Consider the following 26,540-nt stretch of genomic DNA (forward strand, 5'->3'; position numbering starts at 1 on the left):
TCAAATTAATGATTTTTTTATAAGCACTAAAAATAAGCATAAATATTAAATTAGTATAAATTATTTAGTTTACTTAAATTATTTAAAACATTTACAAAAAATTATATAAGTAGAACTCTTTAATGTTCAGTCTAACGCAATTAATAACAATATTAATATCACATACATTATCTACTTGTAACCTAACTTCAACTAACGTGGGAAATAATTGATATTTCTAATTTTAGAATGGAGAGTTCATACCAAGTTTAGTTCCAAAATCTAATCTTGCTCTCTTTTGGTAACGCACATTTGACCTAAAATAATAATATGTAATTAATTTTAATAAAAATATTGTGAAGGTATCTATAATAAACAAACCTTATCTCTTGCCAATGAACAACCTCGTTAACAATGAAAACCAGGAACAAAGATACAAACCCAATAATAAAAGTCAATACAGATAGTTTGGAAATACTAATATTATTTTCAATACTATGAAAGTATTCATAATGAATTGTGTATGCCCATTGAACTAGAATACTGATTTCATATATTTATTTAACATCTTAAATATTTAAATAAAGTTAGTATAAATCGAAACTTACATGAACAACGAAGTGAACAAATAAGGTTTATTTAAATGTATAGTTCGTTTCCAAAGTAAATAATCCCGATGAACAAAACTTAGTGATATGGCCACTGTAATACAATAAATAATAAATATCAATGTTCTTCTTAAATTCAAAGTATTAATTAGTAATTACCATAATGCATCACAAGGAAAAGCAACATTAATCTTTGTACACTGATAATAGTGGGCTCAAATTTTGACCAACCTCCCCATTCAGTTTCTTTAGGATCTGGGTATACATACCAACATTGTTGAGTTTCAATAGTTGAATTATTATTAGTAGTAGATAAAATCAAATCACAAGCTTGACTCAGTGACCATATAAACAGCAACACCATATTAATTACAACGGGTAAAAATTTCAGGCCATAAAACCACATTACATAATAAGACAACTATAACATTTTAATCATACATGTAATATAGTTTAATATTAAAAGTTTAAATAATAAAACAATTTAACTTACTTCAGATGTAATTGAACATTGATTTTTTCCAGTTGGTTTTTGCATAACTTCAGGATCTGTTGGACCTCCTACCAAAGATACTGACAATAGAGGCACAACAATACATGTGAGCCACAATATTTGACCTACAAATAAATTACAATTTATTATTTACGATTTAATAGACGGCAAGTAAAGAGCATTCTGATTGAAATTTTAAAACATTAAAATGTAAACCATAATTAAAGAATTGAAGTAAAAAATTGCAATGAAAATAATTTTAAAAGTGTGACTGCCATACAGATGCGGCTGGCAACATAAAAATAGTTATGCTTCATAGACCAATGGCTGGACTGACAATAAAATATAATTCTGAAAGGGATAATGCCGATAGTGGTCATATCTATAATAGTAATGCTCTCAACCGTGGGGTAGTGATTCAATTTATGACGCAAAATATATTTCATTATTGAAATAAAACCATTTTTATGTAGCTATATGCCTTGTGTTTTAGACAGTTAACATATGTGTATACAAAATAAGTTTTTATAAAAAAATAAAAGCTAATCTACGAGGAATTAACAATAAAATAAAAATAATTTTAATGCAATAACATTTCCAATATATACAACTTTAAAATAAAGCGTTTGTGGTAGGTAGGTTAGAGAAAATGTAAAATTGAAATTAAATAAATTACAAACCGACTGATAAAATAGGAGGTAATACAAGAGCAATTGCAAGTAGTTGAAGAAAACTAAGGGAAACCATGCAACTAGTCCAAAATTGAATACAGTTCCATATCCCTTGCATTAAATATCTTCCCTGTGAAATAAAATAAAATTAAAACATAGGACTAGTGATTATTTGAATAAAATATTTTAACTTTTTTTTTCAATTACTTCCATAATAAGATGGTACACTGGTAATGGATCTTGACGATTAAGTGAAAGGCAACAAGGAAGAGAATTCAATAATTCAGAGAGACCCACTGGAGATATTGGAGCATCTATTGGACTTGGTTGTTGCATGATGCTAATTCGCTGACACACTTGTGGATAGATTGGTTCAATAGCAAGACTATAGTTAATATAACAGTAAATATAATTATAGAAACCATTTATGGTATAAATGAGATATTCCATATTTATTTCATAGGATGGTTCAAAATCAAATTTCAAAGAAATATATGTATTAATACTATTTACTAATAAGTTTTTAGAGGGTATTAAGGGAGCTAAGCATAGCGGCGGCTAAGTTTCAGTGTAATTTTTATTAAAAAATGGAAAAATTTTTTTTAAAAAATATAAAAATTTTTTTTAAAAAATATAAAAACTTCTGCTCAGAATAAACAGATAAAAAAAATGCAATGCAGTTATGTTAGTGTTAAGATTTAAAATATCCATACTATATCATTTCCTACGCTGAAGTGAATAATGAAAAATGATTGTCCAATTTAGGAACTGCTCTGCTTATTTTTACTATACTATACATAATATAATATGTAGAACACAACATTATGCATTAATTCTACAATAAATAACAAATTAAATGTTAACATTTATATTTGCTACTTTGTTGTAATTTTAATAATTTCTTCTAGTAGGTTTAATCAAATTAAAATTATTTTATGTTAGTAAATAAATTTTATGTGTATTAAGTTATAATTTTATTGATGATTATACAAGTATAGATAACTAAGTCATAATATATTTAAAATAAGCTCAAGTTATATATCAATGTTTTTTTAGCCTTCGATTGGGCTTAATTCTATTGTAAGTATATTCTAGGCAGTTTAAAATTAAAGAAGATGGTAGATATTCTTTTATACTTGTAAATTACAATATTGCTTTGTAATTTAGTGATTGACTTTTTTTTTCCAGAAAATTCTGAACCTGAACATGACAGTCGAGTTTGTGAGATAAAAATAAAATGAATGAAAAAGGATTTAAATGCATTAGCTGACAAACAGCTAATTAGTTTTCCCCGTAAAATTTTTTTTACAATGAAAGTATTAACGTTACAACAACATGAATTTTAATTTTGTGTCTGTTATCACTGTTTACAGTAAAAAAATCTTTGATATTCTTCTTTGAGGGTGGTTTCTGATAGACAATTGGATCTGGTTGGTACACTTAGGAGTCAAAAGTAAAAAATAATCAGTACTATTTAAAACAACCAGAAAAAAAAGTTACACCATAAACCAAAACTGATTTAGTTGAAATCCATTTGTATTTTTATTTTTTCCAGTGCTTTTGAAAACTACTAGGAATTTTAAATTTTGACCACCAATGCACCGACAAAATTCACTTACTCACTGGAAAATGTATTGAAGTTAAATATCGAAGCATTATTTCAGCTACTTATCAAGTATTCAGACACAAAAAAAAAAACACTCCATTGTAAAAACAATACATTTATAGCTCCACTCAGAATCTAAAATGTTTGAATGTTATATTCGGTACCCACCCATTTAATATTTGTTAATTATAAATAATAAGTTATTTCATGTGTATGTTAAAAATTTAAATTAATTAAAATTCAATTTATATCGATAATTTAATTTTAGACCACTTTTAATATATTTTATAATATTTGAACGCCACAAATATAATTATGTGATCATATAGTTTTGTCCATTGGCTCATTTCACTAGAGTATTAAAGTCTATCTTTAAATGATAATTAAGAAATAAAACAATGACCATAAGCTAAATAATATATATAATAATAAATACAATTTAAATTAAGTTATAGGTTTTTAAAGTAAATAACATTTTAAATAAGTACACAAATAAGTATAAGAGTATATGTTATAGAAGAATCTGACAGGCAAAACTTTAAAAACTGATAAATTAAAAATTAAAAATTGTTAAAATAGATGCAAAATATTGGATTAGATAGAATAGTAATAGTAATAAAAATATGAGTGAAATAAGACAAGAATAATGATTAAATAATGTGCATTTAATAATTATTATAAAAAATAGTAAATTAAATGTGTAAATATAATACTCATTTTCTTATTTATTTTAAATGTTGAATCTTTGAAGAAAAAAAAATATTAGTTTAATTTCAAGCACTCTACTATAAATTTTACAATATAAAAATGTATTTTTACAAATTGACTGAGAAAATGAGTATTTACCATCACACTGCATCTGCATATTTTAAATAAAATACCTAATTACCTTGCATCAGCCTGCATAAATATACCAATATTTTCAGCGTTAGGAGATGATCCTAGTACACAAACAACTTCTCCATACTGCTGCATTATGGATATCATTTCTTTAGTGGCTTCTGGAGTACAATCAGTAAATAACGAAACTAGAAGTGGAACATTGTCTATACATTCTAGATGAGGTCGAATGTTCTCAATACCACGGGGCAGTTTAGCCTATTAACATTATTATCAATTAAAGTAGGTAACAGAATGAAAGGTTGTTTATAGGAGTATTTACTCGATTATACATATCAAAATTAACAGGAGCACTTTGGTCAGTACTATCAGACATGCAGCTTAGAGAGTGCCATTCTTCTCCATTTTTTTCTATTTCGACTACATTGCTATTATCATTGAAAAGAGTATCCCTTGAAAAATATTAGTTACATATAATCCATACAAATAATATAAAAAACATTTATAACACTATTATACTTTTGAATGAGCATTGGCTTTATAATTTTTTCTCCATCATGTTCTATTGTTACTTGGGCATAATCCATATTTAAAGCAGTTGGTGCTGACATACTTATTGTACGAGACATATTGAGAGCCGCACTGAAAAATTATATTATTTAAAAATATTGTACTTTACAATTTATTCTCAAAATGAAAATTACCAATTTATATTGAGGGGAGGAAAACAATCAGCTGATAAATTATGTTCATATTCAGCAAGCTTTTTCTTCGACTGACTAGTTGATGTTAGTGGTATCAAAAAGCTAGTTTCGTCATCACAAGTTGCTGCACCCTCACTCGATTCAAAATCAAAATACAAACACTCAAATTTACGTGCTAATAGTTATAAAAATCAAATAGTGCATTTAAACAACAATTAGATGGGTTAGTATTAAAAACTTCAACACTTCTAAAACATAGTTGTTAAAAATATTAGTACCTAGGGTCAAGGCGAGTTCTTGTTTGAGCATCGCCTAATAAAGATATATGACAGTTCCATCCACTTTCCAGGCCCATTTTTTCAGAAAAAACCCTAGACCGAAGTTCATTTTCTTTACTGAAGTGAACAAATCGTATACAAGCTGTTTCTAATAGCTCAATCAGTTGAACCTAAACAATTATATATATTTATATTGCATTTACTTATTTAATATAAATATAACTAAAATAAAGCTATTCATAAATTTAATTTTTACCATATCGTATTGAGGTTGATACTGCATGGTAACCATTCCTAAAAATATTTGATTGCATTGTGTTTCAAAACAACAATTTACATCTTTTGAATTATATTCACTGCAATCACCAAATAGTAATGAATCTGAAATATGAATTGTGCATTTATCAAATAAGTATTATCGCAGAACAAGCATAGTAAATCATAGTATTACCAGTTATTTTAAATTTGTATTTTCAGTATGAAAAAATAATAATAAATAATATTAAATCGTACATGTAGGGCAAGTGTATGTAAATGATTTTAAAAAAAATTAATAAAAAAATATTGATTAGAACAAAAGTTATTCAATTTGTCCGGTCTTTCTGTTACACTGTATGATATAATACTTTATATTATCAAATGGTTACATAAAATAAACTTGCCAGAAGAATGAAATTGTGGTTGTCTTATTTTAGGAGTCGTCGATGTCCACGGATGTGGTGTTGGACTACGACATAATTTTGAATATAATTGGCGACAATCAGCTGGTAGCTCTAAATACATTTCTGAGAAACTCTTGTCGGGAGGTAATGGTAGCGGGCGGTATGAAAATGCTGTACAATAAGCTGTTAAACTAGTTCTTTGATAGAAATCTAGTACTTTCTTCCTGTAGATAGCATAATTTATTGTTATGTGGTTGACAATCAAAAATAATGGCTATAGTCTATAACCTTAACAAATACTATCGTTATAAAATTAATAAATACCTAACTGAAGGAGAAATAGGACTGAGATCGTGACCGTCCCAAAAATCTATGCAAGCATCCAATATTATGTCAGCTGTCCCTTGGCTGAATAATTGTAAACTTGTAGCAGCTTTACCAATACTCCTCTCTCTTAATCCTACACAAACCATGTGAGGAAACGGAAATTTTAATTTGGTAGTATTGGGTAATGATCTGGCAAATTTAATATCTCTTCGAACAGCATCAGCTTGCTAAAATTCATATTCAATAATTAATTTCATTTTATTGTCACTATAATTAGTAGGATGTAAACAAAAACTTACAACATGTCTATAAGTAGATAACTGTAGTTGAAGTTCAAAAATATCATCAGCAGATTCTGAAAATCCTATTTGTCGAGCCAATTCACAAAGACATCTAAGAGTAACATATAAAAATTATAATAAAACATTTTTACAATTTTATAGTTGAAGTAAAAAATAAAAATAATATACCTTCGGTTGGTAACAGGGACAAGCACTTCACTATATAAAGCTTGGCAAGATACATGTGCACAAAATTGAGCATAATGAGCATGAGTTGATGGGTTGCAAGTATTTAATAGTACCGCTAGACCTAAAGGCTTCAAAGAAGTAATATGATTTGACCAAGTTGCATCATCAAATTGTAATCTCCATGCTGAACCCCGGTCGTGAGTTAGATCAAGTACTTCTACTGAATAATTTTCTATTTGAAATTAAATATATGAGTCTTTATATTTCAAAATCAGATTAGTTTTACATTATTTCATAAACATGTTTGATAAGCACCTTGATTCTGAATAGTACTATCATAACTTTTCCTTTGTGTTTCTCTACAGTTAGAAGTATCTACATAACTGGTCATTGATGTTGATTTGGAAGGATTTTGCAAAAAAAAAACTTTTTCAGCTGTTGGATTAGGCCATGATAGTATACCTTTTTTATCCACACAACATAAAGCCTAACACAATAGGAAACATTAATAAATTGATTTTTTATTTAAATATTAATTTAAATAAATTACCGTGACAGATCCCATAACATGCAATAGATTAGTAGATCTATGTAAGAAACTACCATTTCCAAGTACACAAGAGTAAAAGTTTTTCAATAAATACCTAAATGAAAATTCTAAAGAGTTGTTTTTTGCTTCAGTTTCAGTTTCTTCAAAAAGGTCTTTATTTTTCTAAAACAAAGAAGATATATTTAAATAAAAATACAACGTCTAAGATATACATTCAGCATTCTTGGTATGGTGGAGATGATTAATTATTAAAATAAGATTATTAGCTAATTATTAAGTCATGATGATCAAAAAACTGAAATTTGAGAAAAAATAGTATCAATGAAACAACCATATTATAAAGATACTTATAACACTACAACACTATCAAATAATAGTTCAATTTTAAACCTGTGACACTATGACACAGTGGTGTAGAACGATAAAATAATGATATTATATTAAATATTTATCAATTATAAATAATTATATTGCAATTGACTTTTACCAAAATTGAACTGGTTGTTAAGCTATAAAAATGTAGATGAAACAATTTGAAATAATAAATAATAAAATAAATATTATGATATAGGTAATAAATATATTTAATGGATGGTGAAATATTATCAAAATGTATTTATTTTCCACATTGGGGTGAAAAAAGATTGTTATTAAAGACAAACATTAGATGCGAGTAAAGAATACAGTTATTAGATTTTATTATATTATATTTTAGCAACCTGAACTATGGAAGACGATTGTAGTACAGCATTTCCATAACATGTCATGAGTGTCCATGCAATTGGTAACATCAATGGTAGAAGTGGAATAAGTATAGAGATTGGAATTACAATAAACATTGATACCCAAGTACCAGATTTCAACCAAAGTGTGACATAAGACCAACGCCACCAAACAGTTAAAATAGTACATCCCTAAAAAACAAACAAATTTTCATATAAAAAATTTAAAATTATTACTTCGGTAAAAATAAATATATATATCTACCAAAAAGGTGGCTGCTGCAAACTTCTGCATGAATATTATTTGTAATAAATATAAGCATTTTGTGTAAAAGCTACTTGGTCTATTTTGTGATAGTTCCAATGCAAGTTTTAAATTATTTAAATATGGGGTTTCGTTTAAAATATATGCAACATTTTTTAATGGGTTACGAGATACCATAGTTGGTACAGTAGTTTTGTTTTTCATAGTAGACGCAATATCTGGATTAAATATTTCCCATCTAGTCAATTCTGCTGGAGCCCATTTATCTTTTTCCTGTTTACAACAATGATACATTTCATTACAACAACATATGATAACAATAATATTTGTTAGGTATTAGTGATGTGCAGGTGAGAGCAAGTAAGGTAAAAAAGGAAAAAAATTAAATTTATAATTTCAATTGGCAATATTTCATGTTGTAACACAGTTTTTTATTAACTATAATAAACTCCATTATCTATATCGTGTTAAAAATTAGAAAAAATAAATTATGAAATTATGAAATCATTATACAGTAGCACGATTATAGATATAATTGTATACAAAAGACATGACAGGGTGTGTTAGGGAGGGGTGACCACAGTTTTGTGCAATAGAATTGAGCAATTATAAATATATTAATTAGAAACAGATTTTCTGATACATAACGGTTTTTTAAACTGAAATAAGTAGTATCATATTAAGATAATCAATTATAAAAGGTTTTCTTTTTAAATTATAAATTATATTTGAAGCGGCTTATTTTTTATTTTTTGGCCATTACCAAATTTCAAATGCTACCACACACCACTGCCAGGTATGTAAAAAAATAATTCAACTCTTAATATAAAGTAGTATAAGTAAAACTATTGAGTAATATATAAGACCATACATACAATACTCAGTGGTAAAATATATCATAATGATAATTTGTGTACAATAATAATGTGCATGTACTGATTGAATTAATTAAAAAAAATTAGTACAAAGATTATTAGGAATTAATTTAATTTCATGATAGCTTAAATTTATCAATGAATTTAAATACAATTAATACTATTCAGACTCACATCATTTATATTAAATCAAAAATTCTATAATAGGTAATTCCAATGTTTTTAATTTCTTTTAGCTATAGCCTATAAGTTACCAAGCGTATTTATTAATTTAATTTAATTTTAGGTAACAGTTTATAATATATATATACACTATACAGGTAAATTATAGTTCACAAACCCTAAGCCTAGAAACATGGCACGGAGAAGTTTGTCCTGGTTTCAAAAGTACAATATCACCCTTTACCAATAATGCCCAAGGTAAATTTACTAGTACACCATCACGTTGGGTCCATTGTAAAGTAACTGATGGAGAAAATGGCATACATAAATGTGGATAATTTTCTTTCTTCCACTGACATTTGTCTTTATAGCCTTGAGTTAAGAATCAAAAAAAAATATTTTTAATAACTATTTTAAGTATGTTAACATTGTCTTACAATTCAGTTTTTTTATCACGTGATCGAGCTTGGTGAACATTTCTTCATGTCTTAATTTATTATCCCATAATACAGCAGCAAGATTGGTTGTTAACAATATCAATATCAATATTCCGTCATCAAACAGATACCACATTTCATCGTACACTAAACTAATGATGATCAATGAAAAACCGCAAGCAAAAATGATCAAAGCAGTAATCCAACAGATACTAGTGAATGGACTATTGTGTTTCAATGCATCTTGAATCCATAGTCTGTCTTTTCCCCTATTAAAAATGTATTATTATTATTGTATTATTAATACTAAACAGGACATAAAAAGAATTTTAAGTACTGTTGTATGTGTTGATCTTTAATATGATTTCTGAGTGAGAATATTTCATTATATAGTGTGCGTAAAGCTTCAGTAGTTGACAATCCTGGAAGTCCTTCGGTAGTCATTGCTTTTATTTAACTAAAACTTCTTCATTATTATGAATTTTGAATAAAACCTACATACTTTTTACTAAACAACATCCAAATTGTCTGTAAATAGTTCAATGTTTTTGAATAATTGTAATACTATTTCATTATACATATCTACTTAAATTTACATTTTGTAAGGAAAAATGAAAATGGAAAATAATTGTAAATAGATAAAATTGTGTGTTTATGTTAAAAGTTATCAGTTATAAATGTTATCAATTTTATCTGTGGGCCTGTGGCGACGATAGAAGCAAAAAAATTATAGTTAAAAAGGCGACAGTAACTTTGCTGTTCTATAGCTTTAAAGGAAGAACACAAGTGAAAATGTTGATTATAATTTACGAAATTGCGATATGCGTAGGTATCATTATTATAAATCAAATTTATAACTGAAAGATAAAATTATAGTCCATAGGCTACGCTGCCGCCTGTCACGGATTTGTCTATTAGGTTCACTTTACGCTTAGCCGTAATTTAGATATATGTATATTATATTAATATATAATATTTATGTCTATGACTTAACGATAGGAATACTCAAAAATAGGTAAACAGTTTTGCTGTATAGTGAACAATAAGACATAGCTATTGTTATTTTTATTTAAATTAATTCAAATATAAAACAATTTTTTTATTTATTTATTAATATAATTGTGTCAATACACCAAGTATTTTTACAATATTACAATTTTTTAAAATTTATAATAGTAATATTATAATATTTGTATTTATATAATGTATAATAATTTTGGTTGGCTATGAGTCTGGGTCAGAATCTGAGGTTGAGGTGTCACCATTGGGATCTAGTAGGATGTCCTGAGGTAGCCGAGGTTTGAGTCTTATAGATTTCTGTATCTCTTGTCGATATTTTGTAGTGACGGGCTCCGTCAACTTTGTGGAGTATTTCGAGGAAATTTTTAAATTGTTGTGTTATCCAGGTAGATAGGTGTGGTAGGCCTGTATAGTTCTGTGCCTATATCGTTGTGTAGTTGTTTGTTTCTCATAAACCAGGGGGCTGTTAGGGCTATTCTTAGGAATTTATTTTGGAGGGTTTGTTTATTTTTTTAAAATTATTATTTGACAAACAAAATACCTGTTATCAAAAATTGAAATTTTTTAATCTAAGCTTTTGGTAATTTTTGAAATAAAAAAAATTGAATCTCATGCCATTCATTCCAAATTTCTATATTTATTACCGTAAAAGAACCGCATTTAAATATATATTGATTCTCTTCGAATATACTAAGGGTGAAAGGGTGATATGGTACTTAAGGGATCATACCGTACCTATATTACATATTAGGGCCCACCACTAGCCGGCTGGGGAGCCAGAATAGTGGGAGGTCACTCCGGTGACCGGGTTGACCTACCGACGTCAACTTAAAACCTAGTCGGTGCCACGGGAGAGGGGAGCCCCATCGCACGCTGCACGGCCCGCCGTCAGAAGCGATGCCCCTCAAGGTTGAGGAGCCTAACTCGGCTGAAACGTGGTGGTTGTGGGACCAGCGCTCGATAGTAGAACAGCAAACCACTGCACCTAGTGGGAGGTCTGGTACCCAGGTGGCACTTAACTGAGTCATCCCGGACCTCAAGAAAGGTACGGGCCCTCGGGCCCGGTGCCGGTGTTCCACAGAAGACCCTAGCCCGGCGGCGCCTGCGTCACCGCACTAGCTCCACCCTCGCCCGTAAGTAGCGCTCAGCGCTAAGGCACGGACGAGTGGCGGTAGGCGAGAGCCAAAAACCCGGAGACTCCTGTACCTATATTACAGCCTATACGGCCATAACCCATAGGGCCATGGCCCATGGGCAAGGACGCCCGTAGAATAATAAACTCGCTTAATCCTATACTCGGAGAAAAGAAACTATTGTCAAGACCATAAGATCAAGAAATAACAAAGGATCACTATAGTGATAACTTAATATATAATAGATGTCAAAAGAGAAACCAATAATAGTATTTAGGTACAAAAGTCTAGAGCAGACTGCGAAGAATGGGCAAAGCCATACGTCACAAATAAAGAACTCTTTATTAAACCTGGTCAGTTTAAAGGAATACATACTATAATTAACCAAGTAAAAAATACGGACAACAATTAACCGAATTTTGACGGGACATGGAGGTGTGGTTCTCTCTTGTTCAAATGGCACTGAACACACTACCGTGATTCATTGTGAAAACGTGCCCTGAAAGACTATTTGAGCAAAGGACTGTAGGAAATAGGCATACACCGAGTTACCAAAGAGCCAAGAGGCCATAGAATGGTTATAGGTAAATGAACTTGACTATAGCACAAGGGTCGGACTTCAAAATTATTATAGTTTTGCTGTTTTACATATTTATTTTTATAGTGATATTTATAGGAGCGTAATTTCAGATTTTTTCGGGTGCGTAAAGTTCCAAACAGGTCATTTTGAAATTTCACCAGGCCATATAAAAATGGCTATATCTGTAGACTGCATCAACATAAATTGCACAGACTAAAGAAACAGGTACAGGTGGCATAAAAAAATGGTTTGGGGGAGGCCTAACTAAAAGTTTTTTTTAAATTTTATTTTTAAAAATATATAATTTTTTATAGAAATAAGGGCTTAAGGGGAGCTGCAACCCCCCCCCACTTGGAGCAGCCTCTGGTCCGTGATAAATAGTTAAAAGTAATTTCAAAAACTAAACGATAGTAAATAATCGATTGCTTAGGTACTTAAGACTTAACCTATGAAAATCAATAAGTAACGCATGAAAAAGCTCGAAGAAGACAATTTAGTTCAGGGTTAAAATAATATTTACTTTAAGGTTTCAATTGTCAATTAGATAAATGTACGATAGGTACGTATTAAATTTATATAAAATAAATATTTTATATTTATTACTTCTGTAAAAGCAAAATGCTAAAAAAAACACTTTATTTAATAAAAAAGGATACCGGTGATATTAATAACTACTAATGCTTAGTTTTATTATTGCTTACTATATTTTACGATTTGTTGTAAAGCCAAACATAATTTTAAAAGATAGTTGGGGGACACAAAAAAAAACTAGTAGAGGAGCTCCGTCCCCTGCGCCGCATCCCAACTACACTCAAACACCAATTCTAGCACTGAATTTAAGATTTTACCATAATTTTATTGTTTTGTAACTTTTCTACCTCTAGATAATTACGATTTAAGATATCATAACCTAAATTCCTAAGGTATATCTTTAAAGCATGGAAGTAATTACCAATTGAACCATTTGAACCTAACCAATTACATACGCCTACGTCCTACATGATCCTACGCAGAGAGCCTTAATATAATATATAGGTATCACAGAATACATTAAATATAAATCTTAAGGCTCTCTAGTCTTAAGTACTTAGTTCACGATTCACGATATCTATAACAAACGTATCATCGCGAATCGCGATTATTCCATCATGGGCGAATTCACCCTAGAATCTAGATCATAATATTATATAATATATACTATGTAGAATATAAATATAGACTAGATACATTATATAAAAAATAATTTAGTATGATCTACGGAATCACGAATTAATTATATAAAATAATATCTTAATTCACTAGAGGAATTTACGGAATCACGACGTCCTGTAGAAGAACATATTTTAATATACTAAGTACGCGGCACTAGTGCCCTCCAGTGAAATAAAAACGTTGAGAGTAGAGACTGAAGGGTTGGTTTCACCTTTACCGGTGTGACCTATACTATTATCTCTAGTAGACAATTTTAACCATATGCCACAAACTAAAATACTAAATATCACATAAAATATGCCGTGTGCTAACATAGTGAGTGACGTGCCATTTACAAAAGAAAATATTCTGCAGAAAAATTATATTTCTCAATATCTGTTATCACTTATCATACAATTCCATATTTCCATTGGTCCGTTGTTGTCGTTGGCGGGGGAAAACGACGCAGCCGTTTTTACGTTCCCCAATCACCGCTGACCCCACGGATTTACTCGAATCTTCTAGATTTGTTTGCCGTATCAGTACCTATATCTGCTGTACGTCTGTATCACTGTTCACTGATTGTTTTCGACTTTCCGTGTCTTATTTGCAGCTGGTCTGACGGTCGCGTCAGATGTGTTTTTTTTCTCGCGGTCATCGTTATTTATTATTATTTTTATTACTTATTTAATTATAGGCTGACCCCTCTGACGTTATCGTTTTTATTGCTGTGCCTGACGCCTGTAGTCGCTGTTAAAGTCTAACCCGTTTTCGACCTTTTCCGGCGATCGTCTGCACGGATTTTCCGTCCTCAGCCGTTCCAATCAAGTTTTCGTCCATTAAAATTTCCTCGTAAATTGCCCCAGGCACGATCGATGCAGTGTATAGAGTAATATGCCTTTTGCTGATCGTCGGGATCGTAACAAGTCAAAGTTGAGCGATCGCATTCGCGGCAAGTCCACGGACGAAATTCTGGAAGAAATCAACCGAGAGTTCGGCAACACCGGCGGGAATAGCATGTTTTTTGACAAATCTGACTCCAGAACTTCTCCTCAAAGGGTACGTTAATATTCGCATACAATATATCTTGGTGTTCCTATGTAGATATGGTTTGTTTGCTGGCTTATTTTATACATCAAATTCTAATTCTGTAGAGCTATAGCTTATTGAGTAGAGTGGGTACACAATATTATTATGTGTCTGTGTCAGAAAAGTTTTTTTAAATACGATGATAAATGAAATAAAATTATACACATTAACAATACAATTTTATTCTTGAAAAATCATATTCATTTCAATAATTCATATTGGTTATTGGTGCCTATATTATACCTATGCACCCACTCGATGATTTTTTTCGATACAAATTGTCTGTCTTCTGTACACACATTTGCATGTATTCAAATTGCATTAATTTGTTATCATCATAAGTATTCTAGGTACCATGCCTTGTTTCTAACTTGGTTAATTGGCAGGTACCTATTAAACTTGAGGTATTTAAGGGTTTGAAATATGGGATCATTACTTTATAATATTTACTTAACGAGCATTTATTGTGTACCTATGTTAACAGTTTAATATTGAGTTTTTAACTTTTTAAAAATATATAACCTAACAATTATTAGCTTAGTAGAATGCAAGTGAAAGTATTAACTATTTTTTTTTCCACCTCAACAATTTTTATTTTTATTTTCTATTGTTTATGATTCCACTTTTATCTGTACAAACAAAAAAGTACCAATTTTTAGTACATAGCTCTTGGAAATAATTCTATGAACATATTAAGGCTAAGTTACTAGTAATAAGTAGCACAGATTTTCCTACTATACCTTATAATTGTTGTATAAACGTCTGTGTGTAATAGTAACAATATTTTTGTATTAACTTTACCTAGCCTAACCTATCAACTTTTGTAGTTTAAAACATGAACAAAGCTAGTATCTAAGATAGGTAGTTACTATCTTAGTTTATGGTTTAGTAGACAATGTTTTCTAATTTTCTTTATAGTTCTACCTAGTATGATTCTAAAATTAACATCAATTAATCATGTAATATTGTTCCTACTATAAAGCTAGTATATTTAATCATTAGGCAAAGTTAGTTAAAACTAAATTAACAAAATACAATTTATAAGGTGCAATACATTTTTATACATGTTCTAAGCTTCTCAATCCACTTCTGTAATTATAAGTATGTTCTTTTATTTGGTATGAAAAGTAAACCTGCAATCAGATTGTCATTTAAACTTTAAATGCTTGTAAATCAAAATTGTATGTGAAGTGCTCTTATTTTTGTTTAAAGTTAAACTGTTATACAAGATTGTGAAAATTATAGTTTGTCTACAAATTTGTATCCAGTAGTCTATGCAAATATAACCAGTATGTTCAATTTTTGGTTCAATATTTATTGTGAATTTCTATGCTGTTTCATCATATTTTGATATAGCAAAATAAAAGCTATTTTGTTTGTTTGCCATAGACATACACATATATATTGCTATACACATTCAACAAAATGCTTAGAAAAAATTGTGTTTTAAGTACCATATATTTTATTATAATTCTATAATATGATATAATTTACCTATTAATATAATTTTAGTACCAAACCATAAAAATTTATAGAAAACTAGTACAGCAGAATTAATTTATGTTAATAACCTTTTATAACTCTATATAAGAAAATGATACAGGGTGTTAAACATTCATTATATTTCTAATATTTTTAAATTGTAAAGACTATAAAAGTTATTATGTAGGTACCCTCTCTCTAAAAAGTTAACTTATTTATTAATGTATAACTAACATTTAATATTTGTCGATGATTATTTATACATTATTTTTGTTTTAATATGACATGGTGATTTTCTATTGATTTTGTAATTTTTACATTGATATAAATTAATTAAGTTTAGGATAATCAATTATTTATTTTATTCAATTAAGGACATATTTTAATTGGGTTATGGTTTATTTGGCACACACAAATCTAGCATTCCTCATTGATGAATATTCTAGAGCAGTTGGTGTGGCTATCGCCTACACAATTTTATGCCCACACGCTTATAATAGTGTTTAAATGAAAATGCTTTTTAATCTGTTATAAATAAACATATAGTCACTGTTGTTTGAAGTTGTTACTACTCTCCAGTGTATTGCTACTTTAAAAAAATATGTATTGACACTAACAACTTTAATTTTATTTGTCTAATAAATCAGTATTTGTTGTGTGATAAGTTTTTTTTTTTGTGTGTTTCTTCAGTGAGTAACAAATATTTTGCTGTTTTTGGATGTTATGGAAGCGGCCAAAATTAATCCTGTCATTTATCCTTTATCACCCTCTCATAGTTCCACATTGGTAAGTTATTAATATTTATTATATCAGGGTCCGGAGATCTATTTCATATTTGTAATTGTATTACAGTTTGAAAATATTCATCCATGGTTGAATTATAAGATGAAGAAAGTATTCATCAAATAAATATATTATAAAGTAACTTTGTCCTTGAGTATTTTTTATCTAAACTATTATACTCATATTTCTTATAAAATATATATTTAATTACATTATTATGGTATATTTTTATGCCATATTACTTTAAAATATCTTAAATATTGATAAAGTTTATTCCTAAGTTTACCTATCGACTTTTTAATTTATAGATGCACTTTTTTTAAAAACTTTATTTTCTTAAATATTTTTTACTTGTTATACCTAATTAATAAATTGATGTAATTAAAATCAACAAATACCTACCTAAAAATCCGTATTTTTAATATAAAATGATAAATACAGTTTGATCTATTTAAGTACAATGTACTAGGTAATACATCAAAAATAAAATTTTATTTCTATAGATGACTATCATTACTACCTACCACTTATGTATTTATCTAATATGTAAATTATAATCGACTTCCTTAAAACAAAAACTTATAATATAAAACAATTGTGTTTTTAATTGGTATATGTAGCATCATTTTATAATATTTTTGACCCATTAACTATTTTTTGAAACAGGTAAGTAAATAGTATATACACGGTGTTTCACCAAGCATGCTTAATCCCTTTTTTCTCCAATAATGCAGTTAATCAGAATCTAATTTTTAGAAGTTTTAAATATGTTTAAAGACCATATTTTCAAGTTCTTTAGATTTTTTTAGTTCAGGAAAATTTGATTTATTAAAATCACGAGAAATTTTTCTGTTATTTAACTATGGGGGCTATGGTAATTTGAACATTTTAGTTATTAATTTTTGCAAAACTATTTTTAAGCACTATTATACTTAGTGTAAACATTTGAATAACTAAGAAACTACATATTTGAATTTTGAACTAATTATATCATCATTTAAAAAAAATTTGAAAATCAGAATTTTATTAAATTCATTATTAAAGGAAGTAAATTGGGGTGCGCATTATATTATTGTTTTCAGTTAAATATGATATTTTAAGTTCAACAGTAACTTTTAGACAGTTGATATATGATAAGTATTAGTACTTTTAGTAAGTGAGAACCTTTATAGTTCCTAACTAATTCGTCCGAAGAGGTAAAATTTTATGAGTTACTGAAGGTAAATGAAATGCATAATGTACTAAACTGATAATAAATTATTCATCTTATTATTTTCCAAAAAATAATTAAATTGTATGTGTTGTCTCTTATATTAATTTGGTTACAGACTTACAAGTTATAGAGGGTTACACACACTACAGGATAATTATACCAGCACTGGGCAATATAATTGTTTTGTGGACTGCCCATTGTGTCTAGTCTTTGGTTAATATTTCAATATTTATCGCTCAATTTGATAGTAATCAGTAATCAGTATACTCTGTCAAACGCTAGAAAATGCAGCGACCTGAAGAAAATTTCTTTTGCGCTTCACCCATCTATCGAGGCCAGTTCCACTTTTTCAAAGTCTCACCTGGGGATGTATAGTGTATACATCACCAGATATATATATGCTTTCTCATGCTGGGCAGAGTATGGTTGGTTTGAGCAATTACACAACTAAGACAGGTCTCATCAGGCTAATATTTTCTCCAACTTCCTATGTACATATTTTAACATGTAGAACCATTAAATCAAATTTTGATCGTACAAACCCTTTCTGAAATTTTAAGTACGATACATTTCAATTAAGATTATATCCAGTGCTGCAACTTGAAATGAATGGGCCAAGGTGCGAGTTAAATTTTGGGCCCCCTATTTAAATCCTTTATGTTTGAAATTGGCCCCTAAATATAATAATGGGGCCCTTTTGGGGGTGAGGTGCACTCCCAGCATCCTCGCTAATTGCAGCGCTGATTATATACATGAATTTAAATTATAATATTGTTATTGCTATTATTATCTTTATTGAAATTTATCATATTTTTTTTATTTTTAAGTTTTAAATAATTGAATCAAAAATTTTTTTTTGTTTCTAAAGGTTAGGTTAGGTCTTGTCCTATTTTAATTATAATGACTAATAACTCAAAAAATATTGCCGATTGGTCGGAAAACAGATACATAATCACCCCAAAAATGAAATATTTGACAGATAATTAATTTGTATCAGTTATCAGTTCACCAAAAAAGTGTTTAAATTACTGTGGATAAAAATAAAATAATTTTAGACTTAACAAGTGTTTCATGGTTGAATACTCAAGTAACAAGCTGTGAACGTTAATTGAATTATTTAACTAGAATATCTTTATTTGTATTTTAAGTTTTACTAGTATTTGTTGATTGCTGAATGACTAAATGCCAATGTCAAAAATAGATAATTTGTACTTATATGATATTTGAAATTGTCAGTGTTTGTTGAAAAAAACGTACAGCTTAAATATGAAGAGGATGTGTTAGCGCAATATTTGTTTCTCTCTCAGACCTACGAGCAACATAGGTACACACCTAAAATTGTTTTTATGATTCTTGAGTAATCTTAAAATAAAATCACCTACCTATTACAAACATTTTAGTAGATAATATTTTTAAGGATATGACTGACATGTCGGTTTTATATTTTGGATGTTTAAATTGTTTTGAGACAATATTTAGACAGATCAATAAGTGGTACCATCAACATTTTTACTCTCTATCATTTTTGTAATAGGTAATTTTACTTTAAGATTACTCAAAAACATACAAAAATGAATTTTCGTAAATGCGTTTTGTGTTAATTGCACTTGGGTTACAGAGGGAAAACAAACAGTGCTCTGACATCCTCTTAAGACGACGTTATACCCGCATGTGTTGTCTCCGTCGTAGAAATGCGTAACATACCAAATTTTAAGCTCAGAAGATCACGTTTAGCTCCGTCAGTTTAAAAAATAGAGTGAATTGACCTCTTATTAAAATTAAAGGTAAGATTATTATGGAGGGTATCTCGTGGACTTTTTATCATATTTTAATTTTAAAGAAAGTTAAAATACTCATAACTCTCTTTAAAATTAAAATATAATAAAAGGCCCTCGAGAATCCCTCTGTAATAATCTTACCTTTAATTTTAATAGGAGGTCAATTCACTCTAATTTTTAACCTTACCGAGCTAAACTTGATCTGCTGAACGTTAAATTCGATATGGTACGCTCTTGTAAGACGGAGACAGCACATGCGGGTATAACTTCCTAGTATAAGTGTATACTGGTCACTGGATACACCAAAGGTTAGGCTAGAATTATTATTATATTCATATTGATTTTTATGTGAATATGTGATGTTGAAACTAGAAAGTATAAAAATTATGGTTTTGGGATATCGACAATTAAAATTAATACCTTACTGAATTTAAAATAACAAAATTAATTTGTGATCACACATTCAAAAGAAATAATTACTAAAACTACGATTTATTTTTCTTTGATACAGTTTTCAAAGTACATTTCAATTTTTATAATTCAACATTCAAATGCAAGACAAATATTTTTTAGTTATATTCAGAATTATTGTTTTTGTTATTATTTTATGTTATCAATTGTTTAAATCACCTTCACTGTTATTGAATTCATCATTTTAAATATTTTCTATTAATTGTGTTTTGTTGGAAATTCCGAAAACCCACAAATAATTATTATTTATTTTCTTATGCATTTTGTTATAAATAGTAATTCGTATAATCAATTATAATGATTATAGTAATCACTTTTGGATAATAATTGTCAATTTATGGATTTTAAAAGATTTCTAAAATATTTGAAATATTTAGCTTGCGTTTTAAATTTAAAATTGTTGTGTTTTAACAAATATAAAATATTCATAACTCATAGTCCTAATATTTCATTCCAACTCTCTGTTTAGAACAACGTTTCGTAATCATTTTATGATCCCGACTACCATATTGTAAGTCGCAAATAACTTTAAAAGTAGCTAAATAACGTGTACCTATAATTATTTAATTTTATGCTGATAATTTATGTCAGATCTTTTAATTTTTTTATTTGTATTTATATTTATATATTGTACGACAATTTGAGAGCGATAAATTATTTTCTAGCTGAATTACCTAGATTATTAGCTCGGTCAGAAACTCAGAACTATGTATAATAAAATATTATACTATCAATTATGTAAAACAAAATATAGTATACTATTTTGCCTAAGGGCTTAAAATACTTGTTAATAATACATTTATATATAGTGACATTACCTATTATGGTGTAATTTATATATAGATGATTGTATTTTGATATGTACCTATTTATTTATATTTTATTAATAAGACTGAACCCATAACTATGCTTATTGTTTTAATGAAGACTGTTAGGAAGATAGTAAGATACAGATACCTTCTATTTATTTTTTTTTGCTATAATTCTTACATGTTTTAGCTAGAATGTACATTGTACGCATATTCCAATATCAAATTTTTTGTTCTCTATTTGCGCTTTGGAACATAGAATCTATTAGGTACCTAATAGCATAATATGTTATAACTATTTAAAACATTTGTAATTAATAATCATTGATGCATTTTCCAACTCTAAGTTTTATACTCGAAGCTAATAAAAAAAAAAAGTCATTGATGAATAATTTTGATATTTGATCACTTTATTTTAATTTACTATACAATTTTTTTTTATCTTGTATCAAGTGGAAAAAAATCTATTTAGTATGTACTTCTTTTTTTATATCTTTTTTGTACTCAGGTAATTTACGAATTCAAATAGTGAATTATGTGTATTTAGCCCGACTTAATTTCTTAATTATTGTTCTAGTGCTTCGGTAGACGAATATGTAATGGGTTTTGTTTTTTATTTTTAGCAACATATTATTGGCCTGGGTCCCATCATCGTAATCTTGGCTGTGTTTCTATTTCATGTAATCCCTCGACGGCCGACACTACTTGTTTAATGTTTTGTAACATTACTATCGATGATATAAAAATTTCCAACCGTAAAATCGTGATTTTGGAGTAGAATAATAAGTATTTTATAATTTAGTAGTATTACTTATTATGTCTGTTAAATGTTCATATAATCAGGTTAATTTTCTTTAGTGGGCACTCTATACCGTAGTCCAGAGTAAGAATACTATATAGTATATACACATGTATAATTTATTCTTTTTTTACTATTCGATAAATTAGTCATTAGATTGTAATGAATACGTCTGATTGTGCAATTACTGTCTTATACAAAATATCACCAATGACTAAAAAGCAAACTCAAATGATCTCATTTTAGTAATTTTAACTTGAAAGTAATGCATCAAAATTATTTTTTATTTAAATATTATTTAGTTATTTCATGGTCACCGAAGAGCCAGTTTTATTAAATCCAAAAATAAATGAAATTTGTTATATTTTTAAAACCTATTACGACATTTTTAAATCAGTATAACAACTTGCACGATTAAAAACTAGTGCAATTTTTTTTATTAATTTGCCTGTTTGTAAATCTATTGCATTGTCTGTCGTGGCTTGTTGTTGTAATTTAAACTGATCTTCATGGTCTTCTCTCCCACACATAGGCGTTCGTTGTTACCTCAATGTGCGAAAAATCATTCCTGTGTAAACAGATAAGTGGGAATAAAATATAATATATAATATGTGGTTGACATTCATTTCTTCATAATTAATGATCTCTTGAACTGTCAAATATAATTATATTTTACACATTTTATTTTATCTATACAGAATTCCGTAGTATTTAATTACTGTTGTTACTTAAAAATATAAACTAGTCCAAAATTTTTTATTATTAGTGAATTGCATTTGAGAAAACAAATAAATTTATAAATATTATATTTTGGCCGTATTCCTTAGTAACAGGGGTGTCACATGAGTCTTACATGTATATATTTTTAAAAAATATTTTATTTTATAGGAAGAATTTCCATTTGATGATGACATGCTAAGAGGTCATTTGAGTGTCCGTTCACATTTAGAAGATTTAGCTAAAAGACATCCAGATCTCGCGGGTCATTTGCGTTGTCCGCCTTGGGGAGGTGAACCTAGCTCAAAGAGTTGGAACCGTAAACGCACTGTGTCTGGAGAAGATAACTCACCTGAGGGACCATCAGATCTCAATCACAATTACAGCGAGCGCACTGAATCTAGTCCTGATAAAAAACGATTTGAAGAAAACATGGATAAGCAACAACAGCATCCGTTTGAAAATAATTCAAGATCTCAGGAAAATGATGATAAACCTCAAAGATTTGTATCTAAACTAGAATTTACACCAGTAAACCCTATTAATAATCAATCTGAAAATACTCAACCACAAATGCAACCTCAAACTGATGCATCTACACCATCCCATGGAACACAAAAACAACCTAATGTGCGACACATTCCAATTTATGTGGAAGGCCGCTCTGAACCAGTGTATCCAAAGAATGTTGATCAAAAATGTAATGAAAATAACAGTTCAACTTTGCCAAAACGATCTGCTGGTAAACAGACTCCATTTGCACAACATCATTCCTTCCATGACCAAAATACTGCACAACGCCGTCAAACTCCTCCTTCCCAACATCGTCAGCAAACTCCTCCGCATGAAACGAGATCCACCCCTCCACCCACTCCGCGCCAACAAGTAAAACCAGTAGATGCTTTGGAAAAAGTGCAAATCGTTCAAGCTGATGTTGAAGAATTAGCTGTAGCTGTTAATCAATTTTCCGGTTCTTTGCGTACCGATAAGCAATATATTTATTTGGATGAGATGCTTACAAGAAATTTGATTAAGTTAGATACCATTGAAACTGAAGGTAATATATTATAGGCTATGGTAATAATATAAATTTTAATTGAATTGAATCGTCACATTATTGATTAAATATTATATTTAATAGATGACCATGTATCAATTAGCAATGCTATTATATTGATATCATATCCATACATTATATATATTTTCTAGTTATTATCTATTTCTTTAATATATTAGTTTTAAGTCTGATTAATTTGATTTTTTATGGTATCAGTAACATATGATGTATTTATTTATTTAGCCTAAAAAATCCAACCTTATAATATATGTAAATCGTAGTAATACATTATAGCTGGGTAATAATTATTCAAATTTGATAAAGTTATAAATTAACTGTTTCATCCATTCTCAAATACCCTTAAGTTTTCGTTGTTTATACTGTTTTAAGTTCAAATATATCTAGACACTTAATAAAAAATGTTAATCACTTATCTGTAATTTATTTTACAGGAAGAGACGATGTACGTATGGCTAGAAAAAAAGCAATTAAAACTATCCAGGATACAATTTCCATCTTAGAAATCAAAGCACCTCAACCCCAAGAAGAATTGACAGTTGATGAATCATCTGGAAATTCAACTGAAACTACACAAGTTGAAAATGAGACTTCAGACACTGAAAAAGTAGAAAGCAATAATTAAAATTTTTAAAAAATGTCAAAACTATACCAGTGTAGTTTGATACAAAATATGGTTTATTATTATAATTTATGTTGTTTGTGTTTAACAAAATATTCTAAAACTATTGTTCCAATATTTCATTTACATTTAAGATTGTCCATTGTCTGTTCATACATTTTTTTTTAAACTTTAGTTGTTTTAGGATTCTGTCATAATATTAATTCAGTGTGAAGACTGGTTATACTGAAAATTAATGTGCTTATGTATCCAAATTGTCTTAAAAAATTATATTTAGTTGAAGAAATCATATTTTTAAAATTACACTTTAAACAAGTTTTTATTTGTTTATTTTAAAAACATATTATAATAATATAATAATAATAAAAGATTGTATAAAATTATTTTGTCTTATATGTATTTTTTAAGATAGTGATGTGATCTATATAATATATGTGTGCGTGTGAAATATGTCATACAGTGTCAAATGATTTATTTTAAACCATGGAACATTTTTTTACTAACTTACATAATGTGATAGTACATAATCAAACACAGGCTTGATTAGTTATCAATCATTTGTTAAGGATTTTAAGCATTGTTAAAACCTTTTATTTTTATTTTATAGATTACAAATTTTGCTAAAGCTAAATCTTATAAACATCTCTGTTTTATATTTTATATAAATAATATATTATATTATTACTATTATATAATTCATGTATACAACAATTAAATATTAAAAATTTGATGTTTGTATTGAAATCGATAATATTAATAATTGTTAAATAAACTCAACAATTGAACTACATTTTTTTTACCATTTAATTGAACTTTTTATGCTATAAAGGTAAATCATAAAAAAATTATTTAACTAATTTATGCTCACAAGTCACAACGATATATTGAGTTTAAATATATATTAATAAAATAATAAAATTTTTTCACACATTACAGTTATGCAGAAATACAGTTTAATACAATTGTTATGCTCATATATTTTGTTAAATGTTCATCATTTGTTTTACTCATAACCGTGGTGTGTTCATACATTTTATTTTTAATTTGATTAATTTCTTTATTTAGCAATTAATCATTATGGCTTAATATATTACTAAAGCAGTTTTTGAATAAATTATAAGATTCACTATTTGTATTTCACGTTGATTAATTTTACCTAGGTTTTAACATAATGAAGTTCAACAATTTCTAATATATTAAATTGTTTATTAATTCTTGACTAGTTTAAAAGTAATCAACTTGTATTAAATATTTAAATGTTATGTAATAATATTTTATGTTGAATGTTCCATAAACACATTTACTCCATCCATACCACACATCCAACCTAAACATCTTAAAGACAGAATTATGTATTATTTAAACAAATAATCACCTATTACCAATAGTTACATTATATTGTTAAATTTTCGTCTGCGGAAAAATTTATTAAGATGATATTATTTTTGACTTTTGTTAACGTAGTCATAAATTAAATTGGCAAATGTAGAATATTAATATTACCTACTTTATCTAATAACTAATATAACTAATTAGCATTATTAGTCATGTATTACTTTCTACAAAATGTGCAACTAACAATAATTATTAAACAAACGTATGATTAAAAGTTATTATACAAACAATTTTATCTTTTAGTGTATAAAAGACAATGAGGTAAATTTGTAATTACTATAATTAAGATTATCTGGTATACAAAAGGACGATCCTGATAGGCCAATGAGTGTAAAAATCTAGTAAATGGCAAGAAAATAGTAGAACCATATATATTATACTACTAGACAAGCAATGAGTAAAATAATATTTATAAGTATTCATAAATTTAGATTCTGAGCGAAGCAATGAAGTGTTTTTCCACCAGTAGGTACTACCTATTCGAAAAAATCGGTTTTGTTTTTTTGTGTAACTAAACAAAATAACCGTAGCACTGAAAATGTATAACAACAATTTCTATGCACCATACAAGCTGAAGAGCAAATATTGAAATTTTGCAATTCTTTTTTAGCTATTTATAGGCATAAGAAAATGTTGAGTTTTTTTAACTATGTCGAAAAAAAATATTCGCTCGGTCAGAAAAATTGAAAATGTAATGCAACGTTCCTCATAAGTTGGTATTAGTGGATACTAAA

At 28.2% G+C, this 26,540-nt stretch overlaps 2 protein-coding genes across 4 annotated transcripts; one reads left to right on the forward strand and one right to left on the reverse strand.

The window, feature by feature from the left end:
* Positions 1-45: 45 nt before the first annotated feature.
* On the reverse strand, positions 46-10,278 carry LOC111039355 (transmembrane protein 94). 2 transcript variants are annotated; one of them, XM_022322844.1, is made up of 24 exons: positions 9,987-10,278; positions 9,650-9,918; positions 9,391-9,584; positions 8,176-8,448; positions 7,908-8,102; positions 7,189-7,350; positions 6,954-7,125; positions 6,639-6,870; positions 6,468-6,561; positions 6,166-6,395; positions 5,842-6,065; positions 5,436-5,560; positions 5,180-5,349; positions 4,902-5,036; positions 4,717-4,839; positions 4,520-4,649; positions 4,247-4,455; positions 1,959-2,136; positions 1,761-1,881; positions 1,081-1,205; positions 747-1,008; positions 588-681; positions 361-522; positions 46-296 (listed from the first exon to the last, which is right to left on the reverse strand). In XM_022322844.1, the coding sequence occupies exons 1-24, from the start codon at positions 10,091-10,093 to the stop codon at positions 224-226; spliced, it is 4,059 nt and encodes a 1,352-aa protein (XP_022178536.1). In that variant the 5' UTR covers positions 10,094-10,278; the 3' UTR covers positions 46-223. The 2 variants fall into 2 exon arrangements, with proteins under 2 accessions (XP_022178536.1, XP_022178537.1); XM_022322845.1 differs by lacking the exon at positions 4,902-5,036.
* A 3,825-nt stretch (positions 10,279-14,103) lies between these two features.
* Positions 14,104-24,938, forward strand: LOC111039344 (BAG domain-containing protein Samui). 2 transcript variants are annotated; one of them, XM_022322822.1, is made up of 4 exons: positions 14,525-14,632; positions 16,835-16,930; positions 22,886-23,771; positions 24,224-24,938. In XM_022322822.1, exons 2-4 carry the CDS (start codon positions 16,868-16,870, stop codon positions 24,412-24,414), a joined length of 1,140 nt encoding a protein of 379 aa, XP_022178514.1. In that variant the 5' UTR covers positions 14,525-14,632; positions 16,835-16,867; the 3' UTR covers positions 24,415-24,938. The 2 variants fall into 2 exon arrangements, with proteins under 2 accessions (XP_022178513.1, XP_022178514.1); XM_022322821.1 differs by lacking the exon at positions 16,835-16,930 and having other exon boundaries at positions 14,104-14,632.
* Positions 24,939-26,540: the final 1,602 nt, after the last annotated feature.

The sequence above is a fragment of the Myzus persicae genome, unplaced genomic scaffold (genome assembly GCF_001856785.1).
Source record: "Myzus persicae strain clone G006 unplaced genomic scaffold, MPER_G0061.0, whole genome shotgun sequence".
Lineage (NCBI taxonomy): Eukaryota > Metazoa > Arthropoda > Insecta > Hemiptera > Aphididae > Myzus > Myzus persicae.